Source organism: Aythya ferina, assembly GCF_964211825.1.
Source record: "Aythya ferina genome assembly, chromosome: 6".
Classification (NCBI taxonomy): domain Eukaryota; kingdom Metazoa; phylum Chordata; class Aves; order Anseriformes; family Anatidae; genus Aythya; species Aythya ferina.
In genome coordinates, this window is record NC_140303.1 from 6,163,222 (window position 1) to 6,181,466 (window position 18,245).

An 18,245-nucleotide genomic window follows, 5' to 3' on the forward strand; every position below is an offset into this window, starting at 1 on the left:
TGGAGACAGTATCCCCTGGTAAGACCTAAGAGGATAGAGTAAAATGAAAAGACTGAGAAAGATGGGTAGCCTGTTTTGTAATTTTCTGAAACTGAGTATTTGTATTATTAAATGTTATGTAACTCTTACCATCTTCATTCAGGAACAATTTGTTGAATCTTAATCCACTAGGCTCTTTACCGACATATCTGTGCACGTACTCTGTGCCAAGATCGTTAACAGCAATAGCATATTTCAAAGGCTTTACACAGGACTGAAGACAAAAAGGAACTTTGGTATCTCCAACTGAATGCCTGAGAAAAAACACAGATGAAGATGCTTAAAATCTCCTGTTTGCTATCTGTGGCAAGTGCAATACGAAATGCTTCATTTATTCTCCAACATAACAGGACCGGTAACAGAACAGCCACCAAGAAACAGATTACTATGTAAACTACATCCTAAAAAGCAGAACAAAAAAAGGCTTGGGTTTTAACAATTGCCTCCATAAACTGAACACGGCAAAGTCACTTGTTGGCCATTATTACAGATATAGCAAAATAAAAGCAAAGTAAGAAATGGGTTTGTACCAGAGCAGAAGTCACCTCAGAACTCTAGTACCACATTTATTCAGTAGAGTACAGTCAATCTGAATATAGTCCCTGTACATATTGATGGATATTGAAACAAAGATGAGAGCCAGATCAGTTTTGGAATTCAAGGGCAGAAGTAGAATGGCTGGACACATATTCCCTTTGATACTGGCATGGGTATTTTACTGCAATCACGAAATACCATCTTTTGGAAAGTTTACTTTCAACACCTAATTCAGACTGCTCAGAAGAATGACTCAAACAAGCAACATAAGCCCCTTTTAGAAAAAAAGGCTCCCAGACACCGCTTGTCTGATGTCAAAATCAGAAGTGCATTTGCTTCTTTTCTTTGCAGAAAACTTGAGAAGTGTTCAAAGAAATTCACGGAAACATTTTGGCATTGCAAAAGCTAACATTAGACAATATTAAACATTATAAAAGCTACTACTATAAAAGCTTCCATTAGTGTATGTTGTAATACCCAAAACAAAGAAAAACGTTAATTCAAGAGATCAAAAAGGGCAACTTTTTTCCCCCTTTTAGAGGTATTTTACTATCAATACATTATAAATCAGCCACTTAAGTAGGAAGCTGAAACATTAGTCTAACACTTCACTCAGAAAGTCAATGCATTTAGGAGGCACATGAAAACACTCGTACAGCGCTTCCCTTAGAGAATACTTCCTTTTTACAGAATACACATCTGAGATTTTTCAGTGATGTACAGTGATCGTAATTCCTTTCTTGTATTTAAATGTTCTCACCATGCCACTATTACTAAGAACATATTTTAAGAACATCATGGCCTACAAAAAAAAAAACAACAAAACGTAACTCAAGGCATGGATGCTATTAGATAAAGATATAAAGATTTTTTGCAAATTTCACATAAGCTTTGTCTCTATTTTGCCCTTTGGTAATCACTGAAATTACCCTCAGCTTTATCAATTTATTGTCAGCTCAAAAGAACAATATAATCCTACTCCAAATAGTAGTTACAAATGCTATTTAAATGGTATTTTTAAAAAAATGAAAAATAATTCAGCTTCAAAGAAATTGGAAAAAAAAATCAAGAATAATGACCATGTAGTTTTTACTTCTTAAACAACTTCAACAAAGCTTTTTGTTTAGTAAGAGATACAATAACATGAAACACTGTATGTCTCAGAGTTTAAATCACTGAAATGCAACATCTACAAGTTAAAAATATACCTCTGTCCATCCACTGTGCAAAGTGACACACCCCACAAATCCGGGCTGAACTTTGCCAGTTGTGGAATATAGTCAGCAACCTATCGCAATGAAAAATAAAAATATACGTTATAGCTAAATATTTTGGATGGTATATGTTAGCATATATTAATTTTAATAAATGCCTGTGGAAAGGATAAGAGATACAACTGAATTAGCTCACAAAACAAATCTAAAATCTCTTCATAAATTATTATGTTGATATTAACATTAAATATTTTTCCAATGAAAGAACAAACTCAACATGTTTTAGGAGCAGCGTGTCCTATTTTAGGTCAGATTTAGGACTTCCAAACAGTAACGTTTTAACTTGTAACAAAGTTTGGGGTTTTTAATTAATTGCTCACTGAAAATAAGCACTGAAATAAACTTTAATTACTAACTTCAGTGCAGTATTGACAATTATTTCTGTCATACAACTTACCAGATATATAAACTAGTATAACTTTTATAGACTAACGTCAGTCTCACAAACTTTGCAGCAGTTTTATAATTTAGGTAAAATTAAGAATGAACAACGCTATATTCTCTCTTTAACCTCAAAACTTCAAAAGACCGTTAAAGGTATGGAGCTAAAATTCTCTCTTAGTTTACAAGTTGCAAATACAATTCAACTTCCATCACTATTTTACTCCATTATCAGTTTTACATTTTGCTAAAAACGTGAAGAAAAATCTCTCTACTAGAAAAAGAACAAACGAGCTTGGTTAGTATCAACACATCTAGAGAAGTTTCATATTGAATTTACAAGCATGGTTACCTTTCCTCCAGACTGTTTTTTAGCACTTTCATATAGCTCATCGATATGCGAAGTAAACGACATGAAATCTGGAATGACAAACTTCCTCCTGAAAGCTTGAGTAAGCAATACAATATTACTTTGTACACACCTGCAAGAAGTTAAGGAAAAAAAAAAACAGATTAGTTTGACAAAGCTGACAGAAAGCCTAGTTAAGAAGCACTTACATATGATTTAAATAAGGACTGTCGGTCCTTTCAAGTCATGTGCCTAGAAGAATAGGCCTAAAAGAATTTTCTATTCCATATTTTTAAATATGAGCTACAACTGTTCCGTTACATTCACTTTTATGCCTTCTTTTTTTTAATTTTAAAGCTCTCATTTCGAGTTCCAGCTGTGAGGTTGGACAGTGAGGTAACATCTCTTGGCCTTCAGGGGATCTTGCCAAGGGATCTAAGCCCCCATTTCCTAGGAGCAGCGCTCGTGCCAGCTGTCTGGCCCAGCCCGTGTTTGAAGAAGAGCTGAGAAGCAAGAAAGCTGCCAGCAGCCCAAACTGAACCGAGTTAAAAAATGCAGTCTGTTAGAATAGAAAAGCCAAGCAAGTCCTTGCTAACACCCAAACTCAATAGCTAACAGTGAACAGCACTCAAAGGCCTTCCCTTCAGGCCGTCCCCGTTTCTGCCGTCCTTTAACCCACAGGAGTCACACCGCTGCCCACGCCCTCCAAACACCAGCCCATCTGCTGCCTATAAAAAAATGATGAGGTGAAAAGAAAAGGCTTTATCTAGGCAGAACAGAGGGAGGGCAGGCTGGGAGCACAAGTTGAGACAAGCTGTTCAAAGCGGCGCGTCCATGGGAGGGGGAATGGGAGCGGAACCGGGAGCGTTATCAGGGCAGTTAAAGCACTGCCTGATAACGGGGATTAGCAGCCCTATCCCGGGGCAAGAAAGAGAAAGGGAGGCTCAACGCCAAATTCACAGCTCTGTTAACGTTCAGGCTGTGCTTTCTGGTAGTGCTAACAAAAGCAGGAACACTTCATTCAGACAGATGAGAAGCGGAGCACAGGGAGGCCCTTACTAGGAAGGAGAACTTGTTCTTCCAAGGAGGAGTTCCTCAGCACTCAGACACCACTTTCACTTCAAGCATTACTTCCCACAGTCCTGTTATTCGAAGTCTTCACCCGATTAGACCACCAAGCACAGTTCAAGCTCTGGACTTTAAAGACCAGAACTGCAAATCCACCTGACAACCACTTCCAGTGCTGGTAGGCCCAACTCCAAGAGTGTTAAAGAGTGAAAGAGAAACAGCAGAGAAGTTTCTTCCGCACACACTGATATCTTCTGAATTGCTCTGTCTGTCATAAACTTGTTAGCCTACATTAAATCAGCAGTTTCAGCTGGTTCTGGTGTTATTTGCTATGCTTACCCGCCCTCTTTTCACACAGCTTGCAGAAACCCTGTTCGCTTTTGTTCCCAGCCTCCAATTATAGATACCTTCACCAGGTGGAGCAACCCCTTTTTTCAGAAGTAATGAAGAGGAGTCATGACAGCCGTGCATGCAGAAGGAAAAACAGCATACACATGCATTAAGTTTAACCTTTGGATTTGCTTTGACATCGTGTGTATCACCTGGACAGCAATAAGTACTCTTGTAAAAAAAAATCTGAGGCTCACCTACAGTTACTAAAACAGTTCAAGAACACAAAGCATGAAAATCATGGCAATAAGAAGGCAGCATGCAGTGAAATACAGCCCTTACAGCCCTCTTGTTACTCTCCTCAAGCAATGGGAAGGGCATTTTTACACGCACCAATTTACACCCAGCCTAGTGGCTCGCTTCATTAGTTCAATCACTTTAAGCTAGAGACTGACTGTCACTTTGGAAATCGCTGTGCTGCTCAAGCACTTGACCACATTTCTGCAAGTTATTGTTCCTAGACTTCTGCCAAGGTTAGTGTCTCCTTACTCCAGGCAAACAGAATGAACTCGGGCACTAAGCACAGAGGTTCAGTTAATCTAGCTGGGAACTCACAACAATTACAGCGTAGACAAAACACCAGGGGTGTTAATGAGCTCTGGCTAATGGGGCAGTGATACTTCCAATCAGAGGACAACAGTCTTGGCAGCCCCTAATAAACAGTCTGCGACTGACATCTCCCCAGTGGGGTTTCTGAAGTTCCAGGTAACCCCTTGGAGAAGAATGGTCTGAGGCTCAGGAGCAATGGAGCAGGATGAAAAGACCACAGGGAGAAATTTAAACGAACGTAGCAATGAATAACAATCCTGCTACAGTCAGTTTTCAACAACAAGCCCTTACTATGCCCTGCCTGTATTAATAGAGTTCAAGATAAGAACGCTACTTCCTCATCTCAAATTTTCAGTTCTCCTAGCTTCACACCACCGTCACAATTTGTCCTCCCCCGGTGCATTTGGGTTGCAATAGTGCCACGCTGCTGTTCACGTGAGGATAAAGCAAAATAAGGTGAAAGAGACAGCGGTATGGTTGTCAAGGGCTCTGAATCCCCCTGTAATTTTGGCCATCACAGGCGTGTGCTGCATTTGCACGTGCTCTGTCAGGGCTGTGCAGCTGAGAGGAACGCATGAGTACCACATTTCAACAAGCTATTTTCTCCAAAGGGTAAACCAGGGATTAAGTTCAATGAGCTCCCAGCAGAAAGATGGATGAGCAAAGAGAATGGATGTTCACAGATGACTCTCCCGTGAATATTTTAGTGACAAGGAAGAAATCATTACATCCGCTCCCCGCAGCGGGTTTGTAACTGATTTGCTTGCTTCATTCCCGAGAAGGACAGAACTGCCAAATTCACAGCATATGTCACTCAAACAGCAAAATGCCCTTCAACAACGCTGTCATAGGAGACCAGGATTCAAGTCTTCAGATGTGTAGTAACTCTCAGTGACTTGCATACTCTGCAAGTAAAGGTTTGGCTTGGATCATTTTGCTTCTTTTCCCATACAGCTTGTTACACAAACCCCTTCTTTTTTCAAGTTCTGGCTCAGATTGCCAATTATTACTTTCCTGAAGCAAGTAGATACCTGCTAAAAACACAGACTCTGAACACTCACAGATTTTGAAGATCTGAAGACCTATAGCTAGGCTAGCTATAGAGCAGAAGGGGAAACTAGCAAATCTTTCCGCTTAAAAAGCTTTAGAACAAGCACTCTGTGAAGCTCCATTTCCAGCTAGCAAGACTAGGTTTGTGTAAGCGTTCAAAATATTTAGACATTTTAGAAAAATAAATTCCACATTAACAGCTTTTGACAGAGGAGGTATTTATAGTAGCATAGCAAAAGTCCTCTACATCTTCTGTCAAAAGCTTTTCAACTCCTCAAACAAATAGGATGAAAACATTTATTAATACCTGGGCTAAGCACATCTAAAATTAAAGTTTTCCTCAGGATTTGCTGCCTAGATTTAGAGAGCAGCACAGCCGTTCCACGGGAAATAGATAAGCCTGTTTGAGATCTAGTAACAGATGCTTAGAACGGAACAGCCCCAGATTGCTGCTTCCTACCAGATCAGAGGAGATTTGGCTAGCAGGACCACAATTCTAGGTCAATAAAGCAGGACAGGCAGTACCTTGTGACAAAGGCTAAGCCTAAAAAGCCAAGTTACCCAGAAAATCAATCAAGTTTCAACTCATAGCTATTAGTGTTGCTCAGCTACCATCTCACTCAAGTTTACACCCTTGTCAAACTAAATAAGATCCAAACGCCTTACGCTTTTCCTTTGTGCCACACACGTTGACCAAAATGTTGTCAGTTAAGAAACAGTGATTTTTGCAAGTCCTCTTTTTCTGTCAGCAACAATTTGTAAGCTAAGGAAAAAGCAAAGGGGGTGGGTGGGAGTATTTTTTTTTTTTTTTTTAGAAATATTGTTAGAAATTTTTATACAAGTTAGCTGAAATGTCATAAAATAGATCTGACTAGTAGGATGTGTCATAACATGCACACTTCACGAGGCAAACTGGAGTGGATAATCTTCCATATTTGTATAGCTGCTTAAGTTTCATCTAAATACTTTACTAAGTCGTACCATAGCAAAGATATCAAAAGATAAAGAGCAAAAATTAAGCCATAAGCTAACTGGCATGCTACAACCCCTCTAGAAAGCTTTCCTCTGTAAGGCATCGTGCTACCAAGGCTGTGTGGTGTGTCACATTGATGCAGCTCCGACAGCTGACTCAAAAGACATGCAGCACCCGCTCTGGCTGCAACAAGTGCATCCATGGAGTGATCAGTTCTGAGAACTCCAGGGATGAGAGATGGAAAACCAAATTTGTGCCGTGGAGATTTCATCCAAGTTTTTAGTTTAACACCAAGACATCAAAAAGCCCAAAGTCTTCAAAAATAAGGCCATTTAGGTCAAATTGCAACCTACAGTTTACAACCAGTAAAAAGGTGTTAAAACTTTTGTGATAATGATGGACTGCAAAGATGCATGACCTAGGATATTTTACAGATAATTTGGACTGGGCTGAATTGATTTAGCTGAGTTTCTGTAATCGCTGCTCCACGTTGCTTATCCTTGCTGCTTTAATTGATCTAACAGCTTTGGACTCCAATCTGACAGAAGAATTACAGCACTGACTTTCACATTTAGGAACCTGAAGCTTCAGAGTCCTGAAGTAAGTACAAGTGAGTGGGTGCATGATTGTATTTCACACCTCAAACACCTGGAGAAGAACGAAAAATCCAGGAACCTTGTATGAGTCTCAAAATAGCTCTCTAATTAAAAAAAAAATACTTGCTGACTTCGTTTTATTTGTTTTGTTTAGTTTTAATATAGAGCCCTCATCTAAAACACAATTACTAGTTCACCAATACAAACAAGCCTTCTAGCATAGATGTTTTATATAAAAGCAAATATTTCCTTTCTCATTCAACCATACACCCCAGAAAGGCTTCTCACCCTACAAAAATGGCTTTTACTGTGCTGGCAAACAACCAATGAAGACCTGCTCTTGAGCTCAAATGCAAGGAAGAAGTTAGTCCATATACCCTTAAGAAGTAACCCACATCAACAGACTGAAAAGGTAACTGGTCTGTTATTTTGCCACACACACAGAAATGCATAACAAATATACTTTTGTATATTTATATATATATGTATAAATATGTAATCCATATTTCATGAGCGTACTATATATGTACTTTATAAGCCTGTAATACACATTTGAAACAAGAAATAGCACTATGTTTATGTGAATATACACATGGGCACATACGTATACATGTGCACGTACCTCAAAAATAGGCTACAAACTTCATTTCAAGGTTTAAGAGCGCCTAAGCTTACAATCTTTTGGCACACAAAAACTGTAGGTACTGGAGCAAAGAAGTGTGCTTGGAATGAGCTGAGGACAAGCTGAACAGTGCTCAGATCGTTCAGCTAACTATACTCACCACAGACTTTTCTCAAAAAAAAAAAAAAAAAAAAAAGTATCACTAAAATATGGCACATAAATCTTTTCCAAAACAGTACAAAGCGACATCTACAGTCCTACCTGTTCTCATCTCTACATACCTTGAAGTACAGCTTCGTTCTGATTTTCATATATTCACTTAGAATTATCTACATGCGTGCCCCTAACTTGATGCCAGAAATGCTCTGGACATCTCACGCTACGCAGAAGCAGTTCCCTGAACTTTGGGTTACAAACGAGTGATGCAGAGAGTTTTCCATGCCCGTACAAACTACTCCCTGCTGCGTCAATTTATATCTGACTGAGAGCTGCAGGCCAGGGTCAGATACACATGCAGGCAGCACTGAGACACAAAACCCCGATGGACATCACCCCATCTACCTGCTGCATGAAGCCACGGAACAAACTTGCACGATAACATCAACAGCAGGAGCGTGTCTGACCTCCTTCCTAATTAATTACACAGCTATACGCCACACGGCTCTCCTCCACAGGCGCCAGTAACACCCATGCAACATCCATTCACAATTGTAACATGAACAACAGAGAGCTTACTTTTTAAAAAGGTCTTTGTCCAGCATAACACCATCTGAAGTTGTTTGAAGGGTCAGTCTTAACATATCCATGCACTCTTTCAACCTGGGATCAGAGGTACGTAATCCTGTAGATTTGAGTGCCTATCACAATTAAACAATAATTACCAAAATGAAAAACGTGCGCTATTACAAGTAAGTTTTCTAATGCTCAGCCTTATTTATTAAAGTAAAAGGCATCTGCCACAGCATCATCAACATTTGGACAGCATTCTGACACCCTTTATTGATCCTTTTGCCACTTTGGCTACTTCTCCCATCGAAGGATTATTACGGTTTGGTTTAAAATTCAGCGGCCCAACTATTTTATTCAAGTGCAAATATTACTTAGCCCTGCCACAGACAGAGAAGCTTTCACGCATTCGCTCGTACAGCAAATAAGCAAATAAATAAATACATGGCATTCTCATTCACTTGATTACACCAGCAGCGTTGGGGGCAGTTACAGTCCTTGTTGCAGCTAACTACATACAACATTCCTTGATTTATGTTCTTGCATTTCATATGTTTAAAAAGGCCTGTGGTAGTTGGCTTTCGTACAGCGCTTTGGGATAGTGAACTTACAGTTATGAATTTATGAACGGGTATTTTTTCTTGTCCTTCTGCAATAGTATAGAAGAGCAAATCTTCCAAGCTGGGAAGGAGACCTTGCTTCACTTTACTAAAAAATAAAAATAAAATACACGCGTGGATTAGTTTAGTGAGTATTTTTTATTTATGCTTGCATTATTCACAAGAAAACACATTTTTGCTACCAATACAACAGCTATTCAAAGAATGCTTTTATTAACATTTGAAGTTTAATTCAGCTTAAGGTAACAAAAATGGTTAATATTAAAGTATACAGTACGACACGTCACAAAAGCAAGCACATTTTTACCACACTCATGTTTTTACTGACATACGTTAACTTCCAAGGTTATATTTAGCAATTCTTTAGAGCAGATTCGGCACAGTTCCCCCGGCTTTACGCTGCAGAGGACAGAAGCATTACTTGCACAAAGGATAAAGTATCTGTAAGACTTAAAGACCCGCAGAATAAAACTAGAAGAGCAGACCGATGCAAGAGTTGTGCAGATAAGAGAAAGCAAGAGATGATGCTATGTGGATCGTTTTCTTCAAGCTAATCCTCTTTTTGTTTGTTTGTTTAGGAACCCCTTGAAGTCCCTTGTCCTTCGGGAAGCTTATATAAGCCGCAGCAGCTACAGGGAAAGCAAGCAAAGCCATCTGCAGCCTATCAGGGAAACCTGAACGAGCTGAGGCACCAGAAGCAGCAGGGTAAATGAACACGCAGTACAGATGCATCTTCAGCAGTCCGTGCGGTTATCAGCATCATACAGCAGCTCTCCAGTTCTTCCACGTGTTCACCATTTCGCTGGGGCACATTCTCCTGGCGCACCTGCAGGGGCTCCTAACACATCTCCATTTTAAGATGAAGGCACCGAGATCCCATCTGAAGGGGAGTGCTGCACTGCTGAGAGCTTGCTTAGCACCCCCAGGGGCTTCACCTCAGACTTTCACCTTTCCTTGATATGACAAGGCACCCCACAGCGGGCAGGGGCACAAGGCTGTGCGCGGCTCCTTGTGCCAGGTATGCTGACCAGGCAGCTGGGAGGCTGCTCCAGCAGTGCAGGCTTCCAAACTGCTACAGGCAGCGGCAGCGAAGGGCCTGGGCTCCTCTCGCAGCCCCCTGCCACCCTCAGGTTTGTTTCTAGACAAAGTCAGTTTCGACCAACCAACCTGCTGCTGCTTGACAAGCAAAAATAAGAAGAGTTTCCCGGTCAATGTAAACACAAGCTAAGTGAAATAGATCATCCGCAGTCTTGCGTTACCTCAGCCATCAATTTTAACTCCATCCTACAACCTAGTAGCATGGAGACCACCACTTTGTTACTATACTGACACACAGAGGAGTTACTGCTTGAAACTTCCTACCTGAACCTGGAGCATTCAGAGTTTTATCACTTTATCCCAGCCCTAGCTTACCAGAGTTCAGCAACAGGTCAGGCTCATGATTCATTATTTTTAATAAAAATCTGATTATATCCACGTACCCTTTTAAATTTAAGGCAACCCTCAGATTGCACTCTACCTCCCTCCTTTCCTTGTAGCCAGCAGTAAAAATCTCACTTCTCATTTTCCGATGGATTTAATGCTCTGTCCTTACGTACTAAGAACAGAAGACAGCTTTGTAAGCCAACAGAACTCGCCTTGTCTTCCAGGCTGGATTTTTTTTTATTTAAAAAAACTGATGCTGGCTGACTAACGCACAGACAGGCTGGCAATTCAACTGAGACAAACGCTCGCAGCTACCTCCAGCAGATTTCTGGAGGGAAAACTCCCTTTTTCCCTACAGAAAACTCACGTCTTCCACGCAGCACACTGCACCTCTGATCTCCTGAGGACAAGACTTGTTCCTGGCTCGCTGAAGCTCTGTCGGAGGAACCTCCCCTGCTCCACTTTAACAAAAAGCCTCTGGATGTGTTGGCCAGTTAACTGACATCCTCCCTAATGACAAGTTTCTGAGCTGTTACTCAGCGCCTCACAGCTGATCCAAATGGGGAAGTCCTGCCTGGGAGAGAGCAGAGAAAAGCTTCAGGCATTTCAACCAGATCCTTATCTGCTTCTTCCTCAGATTTTCCTCTCTCACAGGGATGCACCTTTCACAGAGTGAATTCCCTCGTGAAGTTCCCATATCTTTCACATCTGCTGCTGCTCACTACCAGGTCAGTCAGCTTCATTTAGCAATGGATCCGCACCGACTGCCAGACCAGAGAGGATGGCATTCAATATATTTGCAGAAAAGCGCTCTGTGTCAAACAGTCCATCTCCTGATAAAGTTTATCAGTTAAATAGAGGTGGAAAGGCTTGCTCTGCAGTTTATCAGGTCACTGATGGCCGTAACTAATGTTTGCTTAACCTAAAAGCGGCGTTTTGGCACCATGAGCACACTTACTAAGACAGCACGGCTCAGCACAGGCTGCAGAGAGCCCTGTTTTTCAAGGCAGGAGAACAGCCAAATAAATGCTAACTGCCAGGTCACTCCGTTTTGTGAGCCATGACTTTTGGTAAAATTAAAAAAGAGGAATGACCAAACCTGGACTTGCAGCTAGAGTTCAGCAGTCCTCTGATCTGTGAGTGCTGCTGGATGCTCCACACTGCTCTTTTAGGAAGGGCTGAATGCACCCAGTCCCCAGCCAAGGACTCTGCAGTCCCTGTCGCTCCTTCCCTCAGTCTGTCCTTTTCCATCAGGACAATCCTCAGACCAGGCTCCGTGGAGAAAGCTGTTCTAACCAAAGCTGAATTATGATGATAATTGAGAAGTGAAATATCAAATGTGGTGGCTGACTTTTGTTATTTTAGCCAATGCCTTCCAAGAGATGGCCAGAAGCTACAACTCATCCCACACAGGCTACCACTTGTGCTACCTATCAGGGAAAGGAGACTAAAGCCAGGAGCCCTTCTCCTGGAAGCACATTCCTGCTTCAGGATGTAACTGGCAAAATGCAGAACAGAACAGAAGATCTGATGCTAAGGCTAACACCACAGCAGACATTACCAGCCAGGAGACGCCAGCCATAAGCACACGGGCCCACAACTGCAAGCTGCCAGGGCTGCAACCTGCAGCTCCTCGGCGTGAAGCAGGCATCCCACAGAAGTTGTCCCAACCCTGCTGGCGACTGGTCTCCAACTCAAAGACCTCAACGCCTGCCAAGTCACTACATAACCAGCCTCTGCCCACAGGCACACACAGACCCCGAGCCCAGGTAAAAAGCTATCTCCAGAATTCACCCCGCCCTTGAAAAGGAGCACCAGTGCTCCTTTCTGATTTCCTAAGGAAAGCAATGACAATGGTAGAAGCACAGCCATCGCGCTGTGCTCCATGCACAAGTACCTCCTCTCCTGTAAATTACCTGGGCTTCTATCAGTGGCTCCTGTTTTGCTCCTCCTCCTCGCCCTAATAAACACCTGCATAGTTCAGAAGTAGCTTATGCTAAGATGAACTATGCCTGATCCTATTACTGCCCAGTATAAAAGACTGGAAGGCAAACACGGTTATACCTAACGGAGAAGCACAGACTATCAAATACTGCACAGGTTTATACGCTTATAATTTAAGACAGTACTAGGTTACTGCATTTTAAATATTTAAGCACGAAACGATGATTATGTTTTAATCCACAGTTTTCAGTCAGCAAAATCACCAGCCTATATCCGGAGGAATATATGGGTTATGTAGTCAGATCCTTGTTATTTCATCAGCTACAGGTCCCTTTATTACACTTACCACATGAAGGACTAAGCCTTTCTAAGTTTCTGTATAGTCTTTGCAAGCAACACGTTAGGTTTGCACTTGCAACTACTGCTCTCCCTACAGGGGGACCATTAAGCAAGCAAACAAGCAAGAAAATCTTCCTTTGACTTAGGTTATCCCACTATAGAGAGATAAAAAAAAAAAAAAACAAAACAGAGACACAAAAAAAAGGCAGTATAAAAGGACAGCTGCCTTCCCAGTTGTGGAATCTCCAGTTCCATCTACCAGACACAACTCAAATGTCTGCTGGATGGCAAAGCGCTGGAACTGGCAGCACACCGCCTACACTGACACGGGCCAGTTGTTAATTCAGTCCAGAAACCTGCCTTCCGCAGCACTTCGCTCTTCTTCTGAGCCCTGCGCTTTGTCTTAGCACACCAATGGTTTCCACATGTAACGTCCCATATAAGAACGCTTAAGGGAACTTTTTGCAATCCTGTATTAAGAAAAATGAGAATGCAAGTGGTTAACGTGCCACCACGAATTCCTGTCCAGCCCAAAGAGGAACTGTTTCCAGCCTTTTCCTTATTCCTAACTACAAGCTGTATGTATGCTTCATGCCATTTTCTTTGTTAGCTGTGCTTTGAGCCTTGCTGCAAAGCAATCTGACTTTAAAATACACCTTTTGTCCAAGGTCAGAAAGCATTAAAACCGTGTCACTGGCTTGCAACTACACAACCTCATCAAACGTACTAGAAATTTCATGACTTCCGTAATCGATGCTAGCTGTTGGGAAGCGATATAAAAGCCCAGCTGAAGGAAACGTTATCTCTTTGATAGATCACCCTGCCAGCTGTGAAGGAGGGGGGGCTGAAGATGTTGGAATACTGTTGTGTTTGTTGGTTTTTTTTTTTTTCCCTTAAGTTTTTAATGGTGCCGCCTGCGTTTCTCATTGAAAATGGAAGTTAACCTTTGCAAGCCACTCCCACACGAGCCACCGCCAAAAAAAAAAAAAAAAAAAAAAAAAAAACACTTTTTCGTGCCAAAACGCTCTGCGGGGCTACCTCAGGCAGGAGGCTCCTGCCCCTGCGAGCCGTGCTGAGGGCGCACAACCCCCAGCGGCAGCGCTTTGGGGGTCCCACTGCGGCACCCCGCGGGCCTAAAAACCCCCCAAAACCCCCGAAACCCCCCCAAAAATCCCCCGTGCGCGGCCTGGAGGCTGCGCAGCGCCCGCAGGCGGGGCCCCCTCGCCCCCCCCCGCCCCGCTCTCACCTCTCCCCTCCCGCCGCCAGCTCCGCGGCCCCGCCGTGGTTCTTGCTGCGGCCGCCGTCCGGCAGCGGCGGCTCCCCGGGGGCCGGGGGCTGCGGCTGGGGCTGGGGCTGGGGCTGCGCCGCCTTCCCCGGCTCCTCCAGCGCTCCCTCGGAGCGAGTGCACAGCCCCCGCGCTGCCGGGACGCGCCGCCGGGCGCCCAAAGGGGGCGGCGGCAGGCGCCGGGAGCCCTGCCCGGTGCCGGTGCCGGAGCCGGAGCCGGAGCCGGAGCCGTGCCCGGTGCCGGTGCCGTGGCCGCCGGCCGCCCCCCGCAGCAGCTCCCTGAGCAGCGCCGCCCGCCACAGCCGCATCATCGCCGCCCCGCCGCCGACTGCCGGCCGCCGGCCCGCCGCGCCGCTCGCCGCCCCGCCGCGCCCGCCCCCGCCGCGCCGCGATTGGGCGGCGCCGCCTAGCTGTCAGGCAGGCGGCGCGCTGATTGGCCGGCCCGCGCGTCGCTCACCAGCAGGGGCTGGGCGCGGGGGGAATGGGGAATGGGAGGGGGGGGGAGGGCAGCGGGAGCGCCGCCGCCGCCGCCTCCATTTTATGGAGCGGGGAGGCCGGGGCCCCGCGGCCCCGCGTGGGGGCGGGATGGGGCCGGGTTGCCATGGGTACGGGCCCTTTTTGTATTTTTTTTGTGTATTAAAAAATGAAAAATCGGTGACCAAGCGCGCCGCCGCCTGCCGGGGAGACAAAGGGATGTGGGCAGCGTGGCTGCCCGGCTCCTCGTGCGAGGCGCCTCCCGCCGCGCCCTGAGCACACGCGCGGGGCTCTGGCCACGGGCATCCAAAGCCAGCACCCTGCAGCATCACCGGCCCGCATCGCCCCCACCGTTATTAGAAATAAAAACGCGAACACGAAATAAAAAGACCCAGACGCATCAAGCATGGCTGCTCACCTCGCTCCTTCCTTCAAACACGCAGTCAGCAGCAGCTGAGTGGCTGCGCGGCCGCGGGCCTCAGCCTGGAAGATAATCACAGCCATTAGGGTCGGAAGACACCTCCGGGATCAGGTCCAACCACCCCCCTACCACCACCATCACCCACCAAACCATGTCCCCAAGCACCACGTCCAACTGTTCCTTCAACACCCCCAGGGACGGTGACACCGCCATCTCCCCGGGCAACCCATCCCAGTGCCTGACTGCTCTTCATGAGGGGAATTTTCTCCAAATTCCCAACCTGAACCTCCCCTGGCGCAACTTGAGGCCATTCCCTCTGCTCTTATCACTAGTTATTACCTGGGCACACTGCGGGCTCACGTTCAGGCAAGCATCAAAGAGCAGCACGAGGCCAAAGGCCGCGCTAGGCATGGCACAAAATGGCCCTGCGGCTCCAGCACCGGGGTTAATGTCACTCCTTGCACACACTCGGGCCCCGTCACGGCACCCTGAGGTGCTGCTCACAGCACGCAGGTCACAGACGTTGCGGTTACCTGGCGAAATGCAGCCAATTCCCAAATTTGTCTGTTACTAGTTGCGGGGAGTCGTAGTTCTGAGTTAAATTGCTCTTACTGCAAACTTTATTGGAAATGTTTCACACTAAAAATATTGATATTTGAATTTCTACCACCTCTCCCTCCTGACTGAAATTTTCAGCTGTCTACACACAGTAAATTGCACTTAAAAGCACATAAAACAGAGGTTTTTTTGTTAGTTGCTTTCCGTGCGTTCTGAGTTTTAGACAATGACTGCAAATACACGTTCAGAAGCTTACACGTACACCGTGGCACAAATGCCCACAGGAGTTCCCTCTGCTAATAAATCATCACAGCAGCCATGAGAACTTTTGGAAGCAGATTTGAAGATAGCTGATAATTTATGCCTCTAAAATGAGCCTCAGCACACCGCTGGCTTTCCCTCCCACTGAACAAGAAAACTTGAAATATCAGTGTGGGATGTGTAATCCTGTGCTACGCTTACTTCACGTACAGAGATGCAAAGTGCCTACGGTTCTCACATATTTATTAGGTTACCTATGACGTTTCCTGGAACTAACTCTACATTTCCATTTGCTTAGACCTCTTGGCAAGCCAATAGCTGCATCTTTCGTCCTGCAGCCCAATACTAATATTTCTCATTTTTTAGATTCTGTATTCCAAAGATGGAAGTATCCCAAGCGCCTTTTCCATTCTCTTTGCAGGGGCTCCAGCTCCAAGTGCAGAGGCAGCAAGTATGTTTCCCACATGTGCATATGGTCACTAATTGAACACACAGCCCTACAGACACTTACAAGATTCCCCGCTGATTTTTACTGCCAAGGTGATATTTTTGGTGCGACAGCTGCACTTCTTCACAAGCCAGCTGTTTAGCCACTGACCTGGTTGAAAATCTCTTCTAATTCATCTCTTGTGCTGCAGGGGGAAGAAGAGGAAGAGTGCAAAATGTAATGATCTGGATCTTTCCTTTCAGTGCTCTGGTTTCTGTTCAGAACGTTACACGTAAGGTTGTGGGAAGGAAAGAAAAGAAAAAAAAAGTACTACGTAGACAAAAATACTTGCCTCTCATAACAGTACCTTGCATTACACATTCCTGACCCTACATGAACTCTTTTACTCATTTCCTCTTTTTACTTTGTATGCTATTGCCGTATTTCTTTATTTGACCTTTTAGTATCAGCTTCACATCAATAATCCCCCAATGCGAGTGTTCTTCCATAAAGCATCTCTTAAAACTCACTTCAGGAAATGAATCCTCACCTTCTCTCCCGGGAAATTGCCTTGTATGTGTTTTAGCCCTGCAGGGGCTAACAAGAAAGAAGGCAAGTTGCTGTGTGTGTGTAACTAGAAATACACAACTCAGGAACAATGCAAATGATAAATATAGTTTCAGATTCACAAAGTTCAAGGGCAGTAGTGACTCATTCCCCATTCTGAGAACTTTTGCTGCATATTTCAGGCCATCACCACAGGCTCTTGCTATTACTAAGCCTAAGAAATTTCACAGAGCAATTCTTTTGCCAAAGGCACAGGTAGACCAGAAAGTCTTTATTTAAAGATGATTTTTTCTTGCTTTTAAATTAGGCCCTAGGAAATGTAGAAGGGAGAGCATCAGAAACAGGGCCATTTGCTTGTGAAAAATGTTGTACTTGAAACCTATTAGACTGCCTCTAATTTTTGTTTTGATTCAGATATTACACTGTGCTTTCCCATACCTCTGTGAAAACCCCTTCTGATTTCCCCCTTGAACAGCATGACATTACTTGTCTTGTTGAAAACAGAAGACAGGCTGTCTGCTCTGTCATTGTGCTTCACATCGTATCCCAAGAGGAACAGAAAATGACAAAAACACTTCCCAACATACTGCGAAGTAATTTGAAATTGAAATTCCCTCTAACTTTTGAGTCAGTTACGTGGTTGGCAATAACCATAAACCTACGATTCTCTTTTAATATCCACAACTACCCGTGTATTTTTGTAAGACAAAAATTATGAGAGCCGATTTAAGATGCCATGTTTCTTCAGGAAAAAATAAAATCGTTCAAATGGGCATTAGTTTTATAAGTATTTTGCTTACTCTGTATGGTAGAAAAATATTCCTAGTTTAGCCCTCTCAAAATAATCTACATTTCAGAGGTTTTTCTTTCTAAAAGTAGTGTTAATCTTCTAGGAGAAAGAGCTCTGAAAAGCAGGTGGAAAGAGGTCTTCCCAGTTCAAGCGCATCCAGTGACAACAGCTTTCAGGAAGGTTAAATCCTCCATCAGATCGGCAGGGCAGATCTCAGATAAGCAGCAGAAATTAAGGATTATCTTGACTACGCCATGAACTGTTTACTTTGCTACTTTAAATGGTTATGTTGGCTCCATTTCATTTGTTGCTGGGCAATGCTTTCCAAAGGAGAACCAAGGACCAGATGCCACAATCTTGACTCTATTCGTGTATTCCTACTCACTCTAGCAGCGGGCCCTAACAGTACTTTTATTTTTTATTTTGTGAGGCTAACATGCTGTACATTTGGATACCATTTTGATCTCAATTCGAAGGAAAGGTGCTCAGCCACAAGAAACATTTCCTCTTGGATTGCACAAGGGATAAAGCGCAGCCGCCGCTGAGCGGAGAACCATAATCAGTAAATAAAGTTACAATT

The 18,245-nt window shown here is 44.0% G+C and overlaps 1 protein-coding gene across 2 annotated transcripts in view; it reads right to left on the bottom strand.

Annotated features, from left to right (window-relative positions):
* The window catches only part of GLS (glutaminase), a 49,417-nt gene extending 34,910 nt beyond the window's left edge, over positions 1 to 14,507 (bottom strand). For both annotated transcript variants that reach the window (XM_084522899.1, XM_084522900.1), the window contains exons 1-6: positions 14,129 to 14,507; positions 9,166 to 9,262; positions 8,564 to 8,685; positions 2,584 to 2,713; positions 1,785 to 1,864; positions 130 to 293 (exon numbers count right to left, since the gene is read on the bottom strand). In XM_084522899.1, the coding sequence (XP_084379025.1) occupies positions 130 to 293; positions 1,785 to 1,864; positions 2,584 to 2,713; positions 8,564 to 8,685; positions 9,166 to 9,262; positions 14,129 to 14,478 (943 nt within the window). In that variant the 5' untranslated portion in view covers positions 14,479 to 14,507. The remainder of the gene's footprint in view (positions 1 to 129; positions 294 to 1,784; positions 1,865 to 2,583; positions 2,714 to 8,563; positions 8,686 to 9,165; positions 9,263 to 14,128) is intronic.
* Between the last annotated feature and the right edge of the window lie 3,738 nt (positions 14,508 to 18,245).